This window comes from Mesoplodon mirus, assembly GCF_964341445.2.
Source record: "Mesoplodon mirus genome assembly, chromosome: 7".
NCBI lineage: Eukaryota > Metazoa > Chordata > Mammalia > Artiodactyla > Ziphiidae > Mesoplodon > Mesoplodon mirus.
Window position 1 is genome coordinate 114,778,857 of NC_138983.1, and position 19,610 is coordinate 114,798,466.

The 19,610-nt window shown below is 33.2% G+C and overlaps 1 protein-coding gene across 2 annotated transcripts in view; it reads left to right on the plus strand.

Moving 5' to 3' along the window:
- The window catches only part of GRIA4 (glutamate ionotropic receptor AMPA type subunit 4), a gene marked incomplete at its 3' end in the record, with an annotated part of 526,629 nt that overhangs the window by 476,823 nt on the left and 30,196 nt on the right, over window positions 1-19,610 (plus strand). For both annotated transcript variants that reach the window (XM_082627369.1, XM_082627368.1), the window contains exons 12-13: window positions 82-280; window positions 6,245-6,492. In XM_082627369.1, the coding sequence (XP_082483495.1) occupies window positions 82-280; window positions 6,245-6,492 (447 nt within the window). The remainder of the gene's footprint in view (window positions 1-81; window positions 281-6,244; window positions 6,493-19,610) is intronic.

Below are 19,610 nucleotides of genomic sequence, written 5' to 3' on the forward strand. Positions count from 1 at the left end.
ACATGGTGAATTGATGGTATTTCTTTTCTTTCTCTATGTTGATTATAGAAAAGAAAATGTTATTATCTTATCCATGTTTAGATCCCTCTCAGGTCGAATTGTTGGAGGTGTTTGGTGGTTCTTTACACTCATCATTATATCATCTTATACTGCTAACCTCGCTGCTTTCCTGACTGTTGAAAGAATGGTCTCCCCCATAGAAAGTGCGGAAGACCTGGCCAAACAAACAGAAATTGCCTATGGAACATTGGATTCAGGATCAACAAAAGAATTCTTCAGAGTAAGTTGAGGGGGAAACTAAAAAGGAAATGTTCATAACTCAAATTCAGGCAATTTTGCCAATTATTATATTATGGGCTCTAGCTATTATAAGTTTTGCAAACACAATGGTAACTGCTATGTTTAAACATAGCAATGCTATATACTTCTACTTGGATTTTATAATCACTTTAATTTGCAAAAGCTAATTGATTTATTCACATTGCAAGAGGGACCCTTACTAAGGAAAAGTAACAACAAAAAGGTAAATAAAGCAACTTTATAACATAATTTATCCCCAAGATTCCAATATTCGTAATGCTATGAAGATACTTCATCTGGCAAGATTTGGATTTATCTATGCTTTGGGATTTAGAGCATAAAAACGAAAGCATTTTTTTTTCAAAGAATACATTTACCTTGCTGCATTTGAATCCCAAACCTTAATTTCATGTTATAGTACCTATATGAGGTTTATTATTCTATAATCTATTCTGTAACAAAGGATTTCAAAGCAATATATTTGCTTTCTCACAAGATAATGGGAACAAGAACTACTAAGTTCTAGCACTTTTGTAAAACATTGTATGATATTGCACTTGTGCTGATTTCTTTGCTTTTGCAGATAAAATTGTTCAAACTGATATAATTGCGTTTCACATATGGATATGATTCCTTTGACTTGCCATCATGATGGCAGTTATTTTGGAGGTTTTGGGGGTTTTAGCTCTTTGTACCACTATAAGGATTAATTTTTTGATCTGTGAATCTCTTTTACTCTGCTTTTACTTAAATCCAGAAATTTCACAATATGTGATCAGAGATAAGGGGTAATTTTGTGACTTTAGAACCAACAAACTAAAAAGTGGTCAGGGTGAAATTTTCCCAAATATTTCATTAGGTAATTGTGGCATCTTATACTTAACATCAACTGCTTAGAGACTAAATATTTAGTAATTTAGAAGACAAGATGTGTTTCACTATTTCCTAAACTATTGTGTAAAATTAATGATAGCCCTTTAAAGTAAATTCACACTTATATACAGTACTTGGGAGACTACATTTTCATTTTAAATGTGTATATTTATTGTTTTCTCACTCAGCTTGGAAATTAAAAACAACAAAAGATACTACTCCTTAAGCCAGTCTTAACTTTCATGCACTTGAATTTCAATAACATTCCTTAAAAAAATCAATTATAGTATTCTTAGGTATGACAGATGTTTATGTAACACTAAATCAGGAACAAATCACTCAAAAATTGTGCCAAACCCATCATTGCACATTGTTTTTTAAAAAAAAAAACAGATAGTGAACATCTTTGTCAACAATTTGGAGCACTACTAATAGATATAAAATTTTTTAATTAATTATAAACTATTTGTAGACTTTTCTAAAACTGTGAATAATAGTCATGACAATATATTTTATTAATAATATTCTATGGATAAACTTAATTAGTCAAATTTTTTAGCTTACTGAGTGCATCCCAATCTCTAAAGCTTAATATAGTAACACACTGCTCTAACACGTTTTAGCATAATTTTGGTACTTTTCTGGAAATCTATGTTTCCACCCAAAAGAAACTAGGTAAAATTTAGTGACTTTGACTAAAAACCATTATGTGTATGCATCAAAATACAATATAAATTTGTGCTATCATTTGCATTTTACTGAAAAATAATGACTGATTTTCATGTAAATAAAGCAGATATTTGTAGCTTCATCATTTTGCCTTGAGTGAGAAAGGGGAAAAGAAATATCATATTGATTCCCTGAAAATGTTTCAAAAATAACTCACTGTAGAGCTCTTTGGCACCAAGTACATTGAGAATGTTATTTCTAATCTTTATAGAGTTTTTCAAAACTGCTCAAGTTTGAAAAACTAATGAAGTAGGTAAGAGAATATATTTATTAGAAATATAGGAATAAAGAAAGCTGCTTCCTAGATACAGAGCCTCCCATATAAGTAGTGTAGTCACCATGCCCTGTTTCCTTTCTGTGCCACCAAATTATAGTTTTAAAATTGAAAGAGTGTTATAAGTATAGGTATTTATGTTGCAGAATAGTTTTAACCCTAATTGGACAAGAAAATAATTTTCCCTGGAAGCATACTTCCAGGAATGCATAAATTTGAGTTCTCTGATAAAAATCTCCTTCATTTCCTACTCTACAGAACGTGAAACAGAACGTGAAAGGTATTTTTGTCCTTGTCAAAAATGTTTTCTTATAGGAACACAGTAATGGTACATCTATCAGCTTCACTAAACTGCCTCAGGCAGTTACCTATACTCAGCATTTCAAAAAATGTTGCAGTTGTTCTGGAAAAAGAATTAGGCCATGGGGGAAAATTACATCAGAATTCAACTGTTGCCTTGGTTTTGTACCATTATGAAACTTGATGTGTTTCATATTCTGTGCCGCTTGTTAAGCACACACATAGAGGCATTTAAAGGAATTTTGTACTTGTCACTTAATGACAGGCTTTTTTAAAGGTACTTTTACATTATTATAAACCTGATTTAAACACACTGATTTTCATTTCAGTACAAATTTTATCCTGTACCTGTTTCAGTCATCAGTGAAATCATGAATACATAAATAAGATGGATTAGTATTTCAGGGCTTATAATGTTATCAAATAGTACATTGATAAGCTCTTACTGGAACATCAGTCTTGCTGCATAAGCTACTAAAAACAGGAAATCATTCACCTGATAACAATGTAAATATCAACTATAGTGCATGACATTTTAACATATTTTCTATTAAAAGCAGAAATGGCAAAATACTTAATTTTGAGAAATTAAAAGGATGGCACATTTTTAAATCTCCAAGAATTATTATAAGTAATGAAATAGTGCTTTAAATCAAATAGTTTCCCATGCATTGTGTTTCACAATAAAGATGAAACAAGTAAATTTGAGATTAATTTTATAATTAAAAAAAGACATATTATCTTTGCTTATTACCTTGAGCATATTCACTCCCCAAACCTGATCTTTTTTTAAAAAAAATTTATTTGTTTATTTATTTTGGGCTGTGTTGGGTCTTCGTTTCTGTGAGGGCTTTCTCTAGTTGTGGCAAGTGGGGGCCACTCTTCATCGCGGTGCGCGGGCCTCTCACTATCGTGGCCTCTCTTCTTGTGGAGCACAGGCTCCAGACGTGCAGGCTCAGTAGTTGTGGCTCACGGGCCTAGTTGCTCCACGGCATGTGGGATCTTCCCAGACCAGGGCTCAAACCCGTGTCCTCTGCATTAGCAGATGGATTCTCAACCACTATGCCACCAGGGAAGCCCCCAAACCTGATTTTTAAGTAGATATCACAGTTGAAGATGAAGCTGTAAAAGTCCCACTATCACTACATATATGAGCTTACTGGGTCTGCAAAAATCTCCTCATTTTAGCCTGTCTCATCAAATTTATAAAAATTACCTTACCCTCATTCCTTAGCAAACACCCTCTTATAGTCACAAGTAAGGCACAGAGATATTATTTCCAGTCCTTTACCTCCTGAATTTCCCAACCTCACCCTCTCCACCATGTGGATTTGATTTTATCTAAACCATGCCCCTTTAAATCAGAATCAGAATTTCTAAACATTAACATAGTGACACACCATATAAATTTTTTCCCAAAAAGTTTCTTTCATCATTCCTCTATTTTCCACTGAGAGTGTGTATTTTATAATTTCTATTATACATAAGAAATTAAGCATAATTACACTACAGATTCCTCTTTCTTCTGGACTTTAAAGGAATTAATTTAACTTCTTTTGCACTTAAGGTATATGTAATTCAATATATTTGAACAAAAGCAGTAGTAATTTTCCTCACATTAATATTACGGGAATGGACGTCTATAAAATATCAATGACCTAAAGGTATTTTATTCCTTTAAAAAAATCATTTGCTTTAATATTATGTTGCATTCTATATAGTTAAATTATCTTCATAATTACCAAGCCCTAAAAATACTCTTTTTCCATTTTGCTGCCTTAGTTTTGTTTAGTTGTTCTCTTTTCCTTTAATAAGATATAAAAAATGAGTAGAAAATTGCCAAGTAACTAGCATGTTTCTCATATTCTTAAATTTTTTTCAAAAAAATTTAATAAAATAATACTCAGATTTTATTTCTTCTGGTTTCAATGTAGTATACATAGTGAAGCAAAAAAATATATAGAGAACTCTATACCTTTTGGGGTGTAACTCTGAAGTGAAGTTATCAATACATTTTAAAAAGTGATTATATGCCTAAATGATGCAGTTTAGCAACACGTTTAAATTGAAATCATCGGGATAGACGTTTAAACATAATCAGTATCAAGTGATCCAGAGAGTTTATAATTTTCAGAAATTGAAACTCATTATAAAATGGAGTAGTTCATACTCTAGAAGAGAACTTCATTATCAGAGGTGGAGTGAATGAGGCCTGGCAACATGGCCTCCCTAGTGGATCTCATGGTTAACGGTTCTGAATCCAGATACTCTTCTGTCCTGGAACAACATAGAATTTTTGCAACTGAATTATATTTGGCATAGAAATTTCCTAATGTGAGGATTTCTGTAGCCAGAAGTAACCTGTCATTACCTAAACACACATACACAAATATATCAGAATCTCTGAATCATGAGATATTTTCAAGTGTTAATAACATAAAAACATTTCAGAGGATACAGGATATCTATTTCCTATCTGATATTTATCACCATTTGAATATACATTAACATAAAATACCTAGGGTTTTTTGGTGTTTAGGTATGTAAATCTCTTATTGTGTGACTTATTATATAGATTTATTGATTACTAAATTTCCACCTTATGAAGTCAAAATTTTGAAAACCACTTTTATCAGTTTCTTTGTTCACCTGAGTAATTTGCTTTTGTCCAAAACATGTATTCTTAAATTTGCCATTCGGGTACCTTGTTGATTATTGAAGATCTGCTTCTTGTTGGATTCTATCTTCTGGTAAACAAAACAAGGTCGGTGTAAATAAGTATACATGCTACTCAGAATTTGGTCTCATGCATAGATTTAGGTTTGACTGAAGTCTCCATTACTTTTAATTTGGATCCAGATGCAAAATTTCCACATCTTGCTATTGAACAAAAGTAATTGAACCAGATAAAACTCTGTGTGTATCATTGTATTGTCAAACACCAAACAGGATCTGGGCTTTTCTATTTTATTAAATATATCCTTTGGGGACATTTGAGTTCATTTGGATATATCTTCGTGTGAAAAAAATGTGTGGATGAAAAAATCTAATATGAACGCAGATACCGACAAAGTGAGTTGGATAAATTAAGTCCTATAAATAATGTAGATACAGCCCAAATAGATAAAAATATAAGTAAGTTTCTTGGCTGAAGTCAAGGGATTAAAAAAACTAACTCTCCAAAATATAAAGTGGGAAAACAAGAATTACTTCTCTTTAAAGTTTAATATATGTTCTATTTGGATATTTTGTTAAAAAAGGTCTAAAAATGTTTTGGTGGACCTAGTTTGATTCTTGTTTTATGGATATTTGGTTTTTAAACTAGGGCAGATTTCTCCTCCTCCTTTGGTGTTCAAATAGTGAGTTGATAGGGACTGCACATTTTGTATATATTTTTTTAGAATGGTTTTCATTAAAACTTTGAGGCATGGAAAAATATGAAAATAAAACAATATAACAACTCTCCTTGTTTGTTATAATTCAGTACAACTCTCTCTATGGCTGTCTACATTTTATAATAATAGTAAGTTTTTCTTTAAGCAGTTGAGTAAGTAGTTATTATGACATGAGGTACCTTTTCCTCCAAATATCACTTTTAAATGTCTTTCATTTCAGTGATTTTCTTAAACAGTTGTAAAAGAATAATGTTATTATGGCAAATTGCAATTAGAGGGTAACGTAGAAAGCTTTATCCTTATCTCGGTTCAGTCAATATTAACATCTTGTTCCCTTCTTTCCTGTATTTAATTTTATTTTAATTTCCTCCAGAGATCAAAAATAGCAGTATATGAAAAGATGTGGACCTACATGCGATCAGCAGAGCCATCAGTGTTCACTAGGACTACAGCTGAGGGAGTAGCTCGTGTCCGAAAATCCAAGGGCAAATTTGCCTTTCTCCTGGAGTCCACTATGAATGAATACATTGAACAGCGAAAGCCATGTGACACAATGAAAGTGGGAGGAAATCTGGATTCGAAAGGCTATGGAGTAGCAACACCCAAGGGTTCTTCATTAAGGTGGGTGGAATAGTATAACAATATAACATGTGTTGTTATAGTATTCCACCTTCCCTGATGTCCCTGAGATAATTATTTTGTTTTGTGTGTGAACATGGTATGTTTGTTTGTTTTTCTGTTTCTCCATTTCATATTTTTTGGTCAACAATCAGGTAATTTTTTTTAATTTTAGAATAATTAATCTTAATTGACATATATCTTTTAAGGCCATATAAAAACCAAACTGGTTGAACACTAGCTGCTTCCAGTGGGCCTAAAACATGGGTAGCATATGCTTCTATATCTCATCAACTTTTTTTGGTCACTGAAATCTACATTCTCATTGTGTCAGTAATAATTCTACATTTTTTCATTATTTTAAAAATTATGCCTGCCTGCTAGTTTCTAAGAAGAAATCAATATCTTCTAGAAAAACACTTTTTTTCCATTTCAATGTTTCATTTATTATGGCATCATTATATTTTAGAAAATCCTGAGTTGTATCAATGCTAACTTTGTAAATCACATTTATTTATAAATGCAATTATGATCAGAGGGAAAACTGGGCTCTGATTTTATTGTGCTTACTCAAGTCACACTCTCTACTGTTGCAAAGGGAGTATGGGGTAAGTAAGATCTATAAAATTAGACCCAGTAACAATTCAAAATTGTTCACACATAGACCCCTAAAATGTGACTTATGACCAAAGCATCACACATGTGGTTGATAGTCCACATGTGTTAAAAGTGGGACTTTATTTCTTAAGGAAATGTTGGTAAAATCTGCCCTTTTCACCCTTTTGGTCCTGGACATAGAAAATTCACATGTTTATGTCCAGGAGGCAGAGTTTCCTATTTTCCTTAAGTAACAAAGGCTGCTGTTGAATTGCTAGGGTTAGAGCAAAGCTGGGGTCAAAAGTGACGACTGACAAATTACTCTGGTCTCAGTGCTGCTTAGGAGAGATTCATACAAAGCACAGATTCAAGAAGAAATCAGAATCTTTGCCAAAGGAATTAACCAAGAGCCTGGTCTTGAAAAATGATGTTTCTGGTAAGCCTTTGAAAAATGAAGGTAATGAGACCTGTACTGTTGCCTAGTAGGAGTGAAGACAATATAAAATTATATGATTGGTTTCAAAAAGGGAACTGCAATGTACTTTGGGTATATGTGCTGGGTGAGGGAGAAGTTGAGACAGATATAAGAAACAAATACTAGTACTGAAAAGTTTGTGTTAAACCAGTATTTTGTGTTTGCAAACAACACTGTAATAATTTGAGAGGGGTTCCATGGTATATTCAAAAGGGACAATTTTTAAAGGAGATAGAACAAAATTAGCCAGCGAAGACATATTTGGGTGTAGACTTTGGCAATACTGAAGTCAGGTTTATTTGAACAAACTTCGCATATGAAACTGGAGAAATGTGCACGGAGAAAGCCAAACAAATAAATTATCTATGATAAAATTCTACCCAAAGAGATTTCAGCCATTTAGAAACTAAAAGTGACATTAGAATATTTGGTCTTTAAGGGAATATTTTCTTTGATGCAATATAAGAAATATGTAATTTCAGTGAGGCCATATGGCAAATAAATCTCTATTGAAATAGTAGTAAATAGAAAGGGAGACAGCAACAGAGGGTGATATGTAGATTACTGTTCACACTATTGATTACATTCACTGGATGTAGCATCTGCTCTTAATTAATTCTCTGTGGATGTAGCTGCCTTGCCCTCTGTCTTGTGTCTACTGATAAAGTCAAGTTCCAGGGACTGAATTTGGCCCTCAGATAAGGGTGCGCCTGACTCCCATTGATAGCAAGAGTGTTCCCTCTTAAATGTGCCACTTTGTCAAATCCACACTACAGGGATTGTTTAGGGAGAAGCTGAAGAGCTTCATCTGTCTAGAACTGTATAATAATCAGCTATTGACCTCCCCCTCTTTTCCTGTCTTTCCCTGGATCTTGTTAATGAGGCAATTGTTAAACTCAGCTTCCTGGGTTAAGAGTTTGTTTATGTGCTTTGCTTTATACATGCCACAATTTCCTGAGCAAGCTGGCCCCTGCATGCCAAAACCACAGACATTTTGTCCTGTCTTTGAGAACACTGGAAGTGCACTGAAGGCTAACCAGCATTCACCTTACCCACACCTCCTTACTCCCCCACACCCACCCCAACTAAGCAGGAGGCTCATTAAGCTTAAATTCTCATTCTTATTCAGCTAGTAAACTTCTGCTTCAAAAGAGGCAAACTAATATAGAGATGGACCAATAGGCACCTTCTGTATAAATGACAAAATTCAAAATAATTAGTCATCAGAGCAAGATCCAGAGGGCATACCTGCACCAAGAGTATCTTTGAAAACTTTCTGCCTCATTTGTTCAGTTGAGACTAAGTCTGTTTTCCCACAAGATCTATTTTTTTAACCAAGTTTTAAGGTTAATAGTTCTGGATACATCGAGACTGGTCTGTTTCATTGTCATTAATTATGGCTTTCTTCCAAACGCTGCTGTTTTGATTCATTGGGTAATATGAGACTTTATGAAAAGGAAAACAATCTTCCTTCTATATAAGTATAACCAGAGAATGCAGACAAATGACTAGCAATCTTCTGTTGACCTAGGGAGATTTTTTATTTCCAGATCTTGCTGTTTGGTCAAAATGCTTCAAAATAAATGTCATAGAAAAGAGTAAGAGTAGGACATATACTCAGGATGGAAAATCAGGACTTGGGTCTTTAATGTAGGCTTTAAAACACAGGCAATCAGGATCATCACAGAGCATATATCTGTGACTAGGGTAACAAATATTACAACAGTTACAACTGGCACCCATCTTTATGGCAGAGAATGATATGCAAAGCTCCTTATTGTTCAAAGAGACTTTATTTCAGGCTAGCGTTTGCTGGGCATACACATACATAGCATTTCACAATGTTAAAACCATCAAGCTATCACTAACGGCTCTCATTAACAGAAGGACAATAAATATGCTCAGAAATTATTGGTTTATTATGCTTTGACATAGATTCTCCAATTTGTAGGTGATAGAATGCCAGGTATATTGATGTTGTTAAACTTAGAATCTATAAATTTTAAAATTAAAAAGGAAAGCAATTATAGGTAAGTGTACCTACAAACTATAAATATCAGTGAGTGAAAAACTTAAATCTTACTCCCATTATTATTTGTTTTTCTAAGTTACCTTCCAAAGAAAACTTTCAGGTCTTATTGTGAGATAAAAGGGTAAAATCTCATGTTCCACTATCTCCCTACTTTGATATTTCTCCTGAATCTTCTTTCCACATGCACAATGCCATTTATTCTACATGAACTTCCTTCTCATCCCTTCTCCAGCACCTTTGGCAATCCAAAACTCTTGTAAAAGCCTTCACTGGTTGAGAAAGTTTTAAAGGTTGTTTTAAAATAGACACTTTAGATGGCATAGCAATGTGATGTAAAGTTTAGATGAAAGAGGAAGTGTATTTTGACTATACTATCAATACTATCAACTTTACTATGCAACTTTAGTATAGATACATACTATACTATAGTATTTATTATCTAGGAAAGTTGTATACTTTACTATCAAAATAGTACTTTCTTTAGTGTATTATCTATATTACACTAGTTTCTAGACTCTCAACTTTACCATACAATAAGTAAACTGAAAAGATTGTTTAGAGTAAATCATAATTTATTTAATACAGATTTACTGACTATTAAATAGTTGTTAAATGAGAAATACCCCTTTTAAAAATATTCATGGTATCTAGTATCTTCAAGTACTTCCAGGAAACAAAGAAGTGGATCATATCTTCAGAATTATCCTGGCCTTTGTAAAGATTTTGACGCTTGACCCTAATGTTTGAAGCCACGTTAAAAAACTAGTCTCCTGGGAATTCCCTGGCAGTCCAGTGTTTAGGGCTCAGTGCTTTCTCTGCTATGGTCCCAGGTTTGATCCCTGGTCAGGGAGCTAAGATCCCACAAGCCACATGGCACAGCCAAAAATTTAAAAAGAAAATTAAAAAAGGAAAAAGCTAGTCTCCTTTACTTTTATTATTCAATAGGGATAATTTCCATTCAAATTTTGCCTTCTCTAAAGATATTTGTGGAACTGTGCCTAATATAAGATAAATTTAAAAAAAAAAAAAGTCTTTCAAGAGAAAGCACTTCCAAAAGAACTTGATCAGTGGTTGAAATCTGGGAAAAAATGAGACCCAGTTGCACTTGCTGATGCCCAGTTACAGGAACCTGTGGCAACAGGAGCTGCTCCTTTGAAACCAGGCACATCATGCTTAGTTTACAACAGGCAAATCAGAGCCCCCACGGCAATATCATAGCAGGGGAGAGGAAGTACTAAGAATGGGAATTAGAATAGTACATCTTCATTGGACTTTTTATTTCAGTATTTAACACAATCACTGGACTCATAAGATACTTGTCTCCAGCCTAAATCTGTATCAGGGTAAGTAGAGTTCTCTGTAGGCCAAATTATGATTCTTCAACTTGGGAGTATTTTTTAGGGCAGATGTATTCAATTTAATATTTAAATTCATGTGTGAAAAATATATTATCTTGAAGGAACCACTTTCCTACGTAAAATTTCTGAGACATATTTAGTCGTAAGTTCACGTGTACTTGGAAAGTTTAGAAAGAAGGAGTTTGCTGGATGTTGTGTGTGACACTAAAGTTGTAGTCTGTTTTTGGTGTTAGTAACAAGTCAATTGTTAGCACTTAATGTAGACACTAGTAAAACTTAAAAGTACAGAAATTTAAAGTGAGTACTTAATATTACTTAGAAGCACTTGGCCTCAAGTAAATATACTTTTAACTTGTTTTCTGGAAACGAGTTGCAGCAGATTAGTACACAAGTATGGGGTTTTTTTTAACTATTATGGAAAGGGAGAGATATGTTTTCATTTATGAATATCCCTCATTTCATTAGGTGCCATATTAAAAGATGCTACAGATAACTTAGTTTTTGAACTTAGTTTTTGTGATCCCATTATGTTTTGGAACATAGTCTGTTGGCCTAGAGATTAGAAAACACACTCATACAAAAACCATTTGCACCTCTCAGCATAAACGCACACAAGCACATGCAAATCCCCCTTGTTGTGATATGCTTAAACACTTACTCAGTTTGTTATTAGAGATATGGGTATCAAGTATTTTACATTCACAAACTGAAATGTCACATGGTAAAGGTATCAATACTAAATGTGTCCCAGGGGAAAATAATCCCCTTTAGAATTCATACATCCCATCTTTCTCTTGCTAAGTATTGAGTGCAGTAGGAAACATAAAACTTTCTATTGCCATTTGAAATTTTAGATTTTTCATTTAGCTCTTTCCTGCAGTTAAAAGATGATTAAATTTACAGCTCCCCATGAAAAGTAAAAAAATCCTGCATTTTTCTGCATTTCTTTAAGACCCACCAAGTATTATACATTTTCCATTCTCCCCGCTTGTAAAAAGAAAAAATTGCCAATATGATTTGCCTTCATTCATTTGTCAATTTATTCAACAGATGGTTGCTGGGTTCCACCTGAGAATTTACCAGAGAGTTTTCAAGTTGTTCATTCTGGGGATTTTTGTGGCTGCTGTAGGTAACACCACCTGAAAGTTTAAATTCAGTGTTTAGCTGTATACGCCTCCTCTCCATTACACTTAGAAGCTATATTTTAGTAACTTGCCTGAGAAAAGTGGATAATTTGTGGCTGTCTTAGTTTATACCACTTCAAAGAGGATTAAATTTAATATGATAAAACTGCTACAAAAGAAGTTTAACAGTTTAAGCCTTCACAACCTGATTTGACAAGAGATCTAAGTTTAGATCTCAATTTTGACAGTTCTATGAAAAGCCAGAATTCCAAGCTGTTGCTCTTTAGTCCCACACAATTGTCTTATAAACAAATACTTTAAGTGTAAAGAATCCCCCAAAAGAATATCTATATCCTATAAAATTCAAGTTAATTCAACTGCAACACACAACTAATGTGAGTGCAGAACCTATAGCCAACCAAGTCAAGCAGCCTTGACCTACCCATGCCACGTGTATTTAGGAAACATAAAGTTGTATCTAAGGATAAAGTTCATAATCTGATATGTAATAAACGTGCTGTAGATGAACATATCCCTATATTAGTAGTGTATTTAAGTGTTTCCTCTTGATATATGTCTAATAGCTGGACAGGTTCCATATTATGCCACTCATCTTTACACATCATCTCACTACAAGGATTGGTTTCCAGAAGCAATTGCAGTACTAGCGCTCAGGTTATAAAGGGGACACAAAGGAACAACAAAGCAAGTGAAAAGGGGTCTGTTCGGCCAAGATAATATCAGCCAAGATGGGGCTGGTTTATTATTCATATTTAAGAGAGGAAGATAGAATAGTTTGGCAGTCATTTGGAATGAACTGGGAAATAGGAAAGACCCTGGTTTAGAATTATATTCTGTTTTAATTTAAGTAGGGATAAGAAACTGTAGCTCATTTATTTAAATGTTTGTTTCTCCCCAGAAATCAGTCCTATAATTCTTGTTTTCAGAATGAAATAACATACATTTGAAATAGCTTTGCCACAAACATAGTATCATACACACCTGGCAACATCTGAATAGAAAGCCACCATTCGAGTCTCTAAAATACCTAGCCTGGCCACAAGCCTTCTCAGAAATGGGCATTATATTGACTATGAGAACATTTAAAAAATAATAATCATAAAAACAGAAGTTAGAAATACTGTGAATACATTGTTTATACTCCTTAATACCAGGAATAGCTTTTTCATGATTAAAAGTAGTTTATTTTAAATGGACAGATTCCAAACTTTCTGAAAAGCTACAATTCATTGTTAGGACTCATTCACAGAATGAAACACACTTTCAGAAACTTTGTAAAGCCATTTCAATATGTTTCTTTACTGTCACACAACTCAACAATGAAAAAAACATTAAAGGCATAAAAATATTCTTAGCATTAATTCTGCCTTTCAAAGTATACAATACCAAAATGTGGAAGAAATCTATCACTGTAAATACTATTGACCAAACAAAGTCACGACATCATGTTGAAATAATCTAGATTTTATTTATCTTAACTTTTTCTCTAGGGTACTCAATGAAGAAATTAATACACAAATATTTTTTTACAGAAATGTTAAAAATTCAATCTGTTTTTCCTAAGTGTTAACTATTTGGGAGTTCGCCAAAATAAAAATCAAATTGGAGTCAATCAAACAAATGTGACACAAACAACTCACTTTCAAAGACAACGTAAGAGTATATGGATCCTCTCCATTGTTGCTTCACTACACAAAAGATTATATAAAAACTGTCAAGAACTACCTGCAAGGCCTCTGCTACTATAGAAGCCTAGTTGTTTCATATTTGGAGCTGACAGATTTGCACCTTCCTTTTTGATATAGTAACAGGCCAGAATCCTATTAGTAACTAAGAGAAGACATCATCAGACACCCGGTCCCTAGTTTCCCCTCTTTTCAGGAATTTGCAACTAGGACCACAAAAAATGTATTATCAACAAGTACAGCTGCTCTAAGTTGCTAACACCTTTAGCATGAAAAGTAAATTTAAAAAATAAAAAGAATGTGAAATAAAAAACTTAAAATTAAACCAAGTATCCAGAACCCTAAATCAATGCTCTAACTTTTGGCTTATATTTGAGGCTAGGCTAATTAGAGGTAAATAGAAGTAAATGGGATCCAAGAAAAACTGACCTGATTGTCTTCCAGAGTAAAAATGAAGGTCATAGACTAAAAAAAAAAAGAATTACTTACTATGAAATGATATAACAATGATAATATCATATAATGCAAAGAATCAGTTAATCTATTATTTAATTAATGTGCTTTTTAATTTGTTCACTTTTAAGACATAATATTTAAATGTAGCTTAACATAGAGCTCTAAAAATTGCTGAGCAATGTATTTCTAAAGTGAAACAATAATAGTAGCAGTACAGCATTATAGCTTTCAAACCACTTCCACATATAGTTTTTTTTTACTTGCTCCTTTTAACCCTTTTATGATGTCATTTTGTTACAGAGGAAGACATTATAAATTAGAGACGTTAAGTGACTTGCCCACAGTCCCACACAGCTGAGATTGGAACGGAGATCTTCTGACTCTCTCCAGTGCTCTTATAGGAAAAGAACAAAGGAAGAAAAAATACTTATTAATATAAATATAGTTTACTTTGAAAACTTACTGAACACGTTCTATGATTATTCCATGCTGTAGTTTCAGCAACATTGATAATTTCAAGGTATATTGCAAATATCCATATAAGAGCTCAAGAAACTATAAAGTTTAATTAATATTAAAAACTAAATAAACTCTTGATAAGTTAAAGAAATTACACAGAGGTAGATTTCGGGTCAACACAAAGAAATATTTTACAACAATTAAAACTGGTCCAAAAAATGGGGGAAAATTGGCTATGATTCTCGATATCAGAGTTGTTCAAACAGAAATAGAAGGGATTCTCACAGCTCTTAGAGAGTACTGTGACAGTGACATCAAAATTCCCTTCTCACTTTGGGAGTCTGAGATTCTGAGTCATGCCCTGAACTGTCTTTAGCAAAACAACCAAAGAATTCTCTTATACCTCTTTGACGTTGTGGACACCTAATAACACTGGGAGAAAATTCATCCCCAGAACCTCAGTAGAAGCTCATCAGGTTTTGGAATTAAGTAATTCACTAATTAAGTAAATAGCTGCTTTTATCATAGTCTGTCTACATTGTGAAATGGAAAAGTATTTAAGGAAAGCACTTCTCTGAGAGAACCACAGAGCTAGAATAGACAGAGTTCTTGTATACTTATATATAGAGAGATTTAAAATTATATAATGACATCAAATTTTTGGCAACGTACAAATCTGACAAAATTCTTTGGATTATATAAAAGTGGGAATAAAACAGCTAAAGTGATGCACATACATGTAGAAGGACTTACTTTGTTTTTTTAAGAATAAAACATATTTCCATATCTAGATATGATAAAAAAAAATTGATCTATGAAATGTGGTATCCCGTGGTGGTTCAATATGTAATACTTGAGAGGGTTGATTTTTAAGAGCACCATAATAGCTCCAACAACTTTAGTACTACTTAATTTCTTTTTTATTTTTCCCTTCATTATAAAGAGCAATCAGTTTATGCCCTGAAGCATAAAGACTGTACAGCCACTGTAATTGTAACCAAGCCTGGCTTTGTACCTACAGTTGTTCCTATTCATAGATTCTCAGATCATTTCAGAATATAAAGATAATTCCATCAAAAACTCTATCAGATAAGTGGGTTCCATGGATGAAGTAGGTGTTTCCTAAAATATAATTTACTCTTTTTTTCTATTTATAGCACAGCTTTATGATTTTTGAATGTATCTGTTTCAGAAAAAAGGAAAGTCTCTATTTCTGTATATATTCTTTAGAATTTATAGAGTATAGGGGATAAAGGCTGGTTTGTCAAAATAGCCATTCTTAGAATATTCATTAAATATATGAAGTTAAAGTTTCTAAGGAAGAACATGAGAAAAAACATGTATATTTGTAGTTGGAGGAGTTCTATTGTGCCATATTTATATCGTGTAATGTTAAGTTGATTAAAGTCCATAGGATGAATCCAACACTAAATAAATGGTAACAGTAATAGATGTGTAATATAGAATCTGCCATACAGTGTTTTTTCCCTGCACATTTTCATAATAGCCATTTGAGTAATGACTACAGCATCTTTCATTTTGACATCTCCGGGATATACTGTGACAACCTGATGTTCCAAAAGTACATCCATTTTCTCACTTGATATCATTTTACTTGATAAATAATTTTAATAAGTTACCCAAAGTTAAATAACAATAGCACATGATCTTGTATGGGTTCAGGCTCATTCTTGGTCTCCACTTTCCTCCATGTCTCACAGAATTCAATCAATTGTCTGGTATTTGATTTTTTTTTTTTTTTGATGGGAGCTGGTCACTATCTCTGAAATTACGCCAAGGGGTATCTAGGAATTGATGCTAAGGCCAGTTAATTAGACATTGGTCTCTAAAGAGATAAAGTAATTCAAGTAAGAAAAGACCATATCATGTATAACAGACTTACTTTGCTGTACAGCAGAAACTAACACAACATTGTAAATCAACTATATTCCAGTAAAAAAAGACCATATCAGAGACCATATAAATAAAAAGGAAATAAAATTTAATAACTACTGTACTACATACCAAGCATATGTATATGAATATATTTTCCCCCACAACCCCTTGACATTGGTTCTACTCTCTTCATGTGGACAGATGATGTTGCTGAAGTTCAAGTCAAAGAGCTGAGAAATGAAAAAACTGGAATAGGAACCCATTATTGTATAATTCCCAAATCCATGCTTGTTTCACTATGCTGCCTTGTTTCTCTCCAAAGACACTGAGAGTCCTAGTTAGATAGAGACACATTAAGAAAAAAAAATCCCTTCTTTATCTAACCTATGATTCCGTTTTGAAAAAATAAAGCACATAGTTTCTGATCATACCCATGTCCCAGACTTTTTCCGAATGTTCCCATCTAATGACCTATTGGGGTTTTTTTTCACTTTTACAATAATTCTTGTTCCTACTAGATTTAGTACTGCTTCAAACATGGTGTTGCTTGTAGCACTATCATTTTACCCTCAAAAGACATGAAGAACATCAGGGAAATGCATTGAAACATCACAACATGCCTTTCTCTACTTGGGGAAATTTAGGTACTCCCCATGGTACACCCTTCATGATTCACTCCAGCTGATGAAAATTACCCAATCAATGCCTTTCCATAAATATTCTGCTCTAGGTCAGTCTTCAGCTTATTGAAGCTCTAATAAAATAGACTGACTAAAGGGCAGACAATTTTGTCTCCCTTACACAGCTAATGTTCATTCCCCTTTGGCTTAATCCTTAAATGTATTTTAAGTTCAATTCAATGAATGTCCCAGTATATCAGATAGTTGGTAGTGTCTTGTGAGACCTGAGGAGGGGGTCAGCCAGAACTGAACTTGACTTTAATACAAGACCATGTTCTATTATTGTTTAACTTTGGGTATTTCTCCCCTAGGAGGAGGACAGAGGAGAACTAACCAGCTCCAGGACCAAGGTAAGAGGGGAGTTTTCTTTCAAAAGAATGGGTTCCATTTATTTGAAGGAAACCCCTCCCCCACCTATTTTTAATCTCTTTTTCTTTATATATTTATATTTTTTAACCCAACAGGATTAGGAAAGCAGCTTGCCACCTGTGCATAATAGTTATTTGAATATCCACTTACAAATGAAATAGCAGGAAAAAAATAAAAACCTTCACACAAGTCTTATCAGTTATATGTTAAGGTTTTCCATCATCGTTAAATATCAATGCCAGTTTTCCATTAAGGATTAGATTCTTACATAGGTCTTAGGAAATTGTCATCAGTTGTTAATTGCACTACATGTAAAATATGGATAGTAACTGACAATCAAACCATAATGGATAATGAGGTTACAAAAATGGTAAAAGTAAAATCCAAAGTGTTTCTATAGAAAATATATCATTAAGAAAAATTTTTATTAAAATAAGCAGCTGATATCATTTAAATGATACATAATTTGAAATATGGTCAGTTAGACTTTTGGTGTGAAGTAGCATAGGATTAATGAAATTTTTAAAGTACCCTATGAAAACTGTGGTTAGAAAAATAAGAGGAAAGGGAGGTAATATTGTCTTGAGCAGTACTTCTCCATGCTTATAGAAGCACTTCCCAGGCCTTTTACATTGCTTTTAATGTTTTCCAGTGTTACCTCTCAAGTTTTATGTTGTTGTCCATGGACATCATCAGTTTTCCCTGCCTTCTGTACTCTATTTCAAATTGGTCCTTCCATAGGGGAGAAATCCAAAGTGGGAACAAGTGAGAGAATTTACAAAGCATCCAGAATTTGAGATATTTGAAGAAGTCATATGGATTATGGAGGGATCAGCTTCCAGATTCTATCTAGCAATAGTTTTTGTTATTGTCGCTCTTCAAGGAGGCTACATCTTAATGTGACTGAAATGGATTTTAGGAAAGCTTTAGGATCATGTAACAGAGACAGTTGGGGATCAAGAAGAAGGAAATTTTAGGAAGGAGAAGAAATGTGTCAAAAGAATGAGAATTCAGGCAATGAGTTGTCAGTAAATAATCATCATCTTACAGAAACACAGTTTTTGCTTTGTTACAAATGTGTTTAGAATCTTGGCATTATCTTAAAATTGGATTGTTGGGGTTTTTAATGAAAGAAAATCATTTCAGAAGGATATATTTTTGTTGGAGATTGCTATCTTCTAAGTAAGAGCCATAGTAGTCATGTGATTAGGAATGTACATGAGAGCACACATACAAATTAGAAATTTGATTTTAATGCCAATGTATACTATTTATGTAGATAATGATATTGCAATGGTCACCAAATCCAGAAACCTAATTACTGAACTTTCAGCAGATAATGCATTTTGCCAGAAGTCAGATAGAACCTAATTTTGAGTTTCTCACTGACTGACTCCTTTAGTGAAAGGTATAGGCTATATTGGAGGCACATTATTCATTCCTAAGCAAAGAAAAAAAAAGTCATAATATTTTTAGTGGACTATTTATGTGTTAAAATTGGACACCCACACAGATATTAGTTATGTCAGGCAGATCTGTTGTGTACTTTGAATTCTTATGAAATATATCATGGTAATCTCATTCCAAGAAATAATTGTTTGGTGGTTCTGCAGTGACTTCTAGTTCTTTTGGATAACCTGAAATTGAGATAAAACATCATTTTTTCTTGTTTAGTCGCTCAGTAAACTGAAAAGTATTGATCTCATATTAACTGCATTCCATTTATTAAATATATTAAAAATAATTATTGAAAGTGCCCAAACTTGTAGTTTAAAAAGTATCCAACCTGATGAGGAGCTAATAGCTAAAAGACTGTGTGATATGTTCTAGTATTAACCCCAAAAGGAACAACTGTAGGCGAGACTTAATCATTTAAACATTTTGTCGTTTCTTCTTATTTAAATTTTAATAAAAATAAATGAGAGAATATGTTTCTGTTTGAAATATGATTATGATCCCTGTTGCTCTC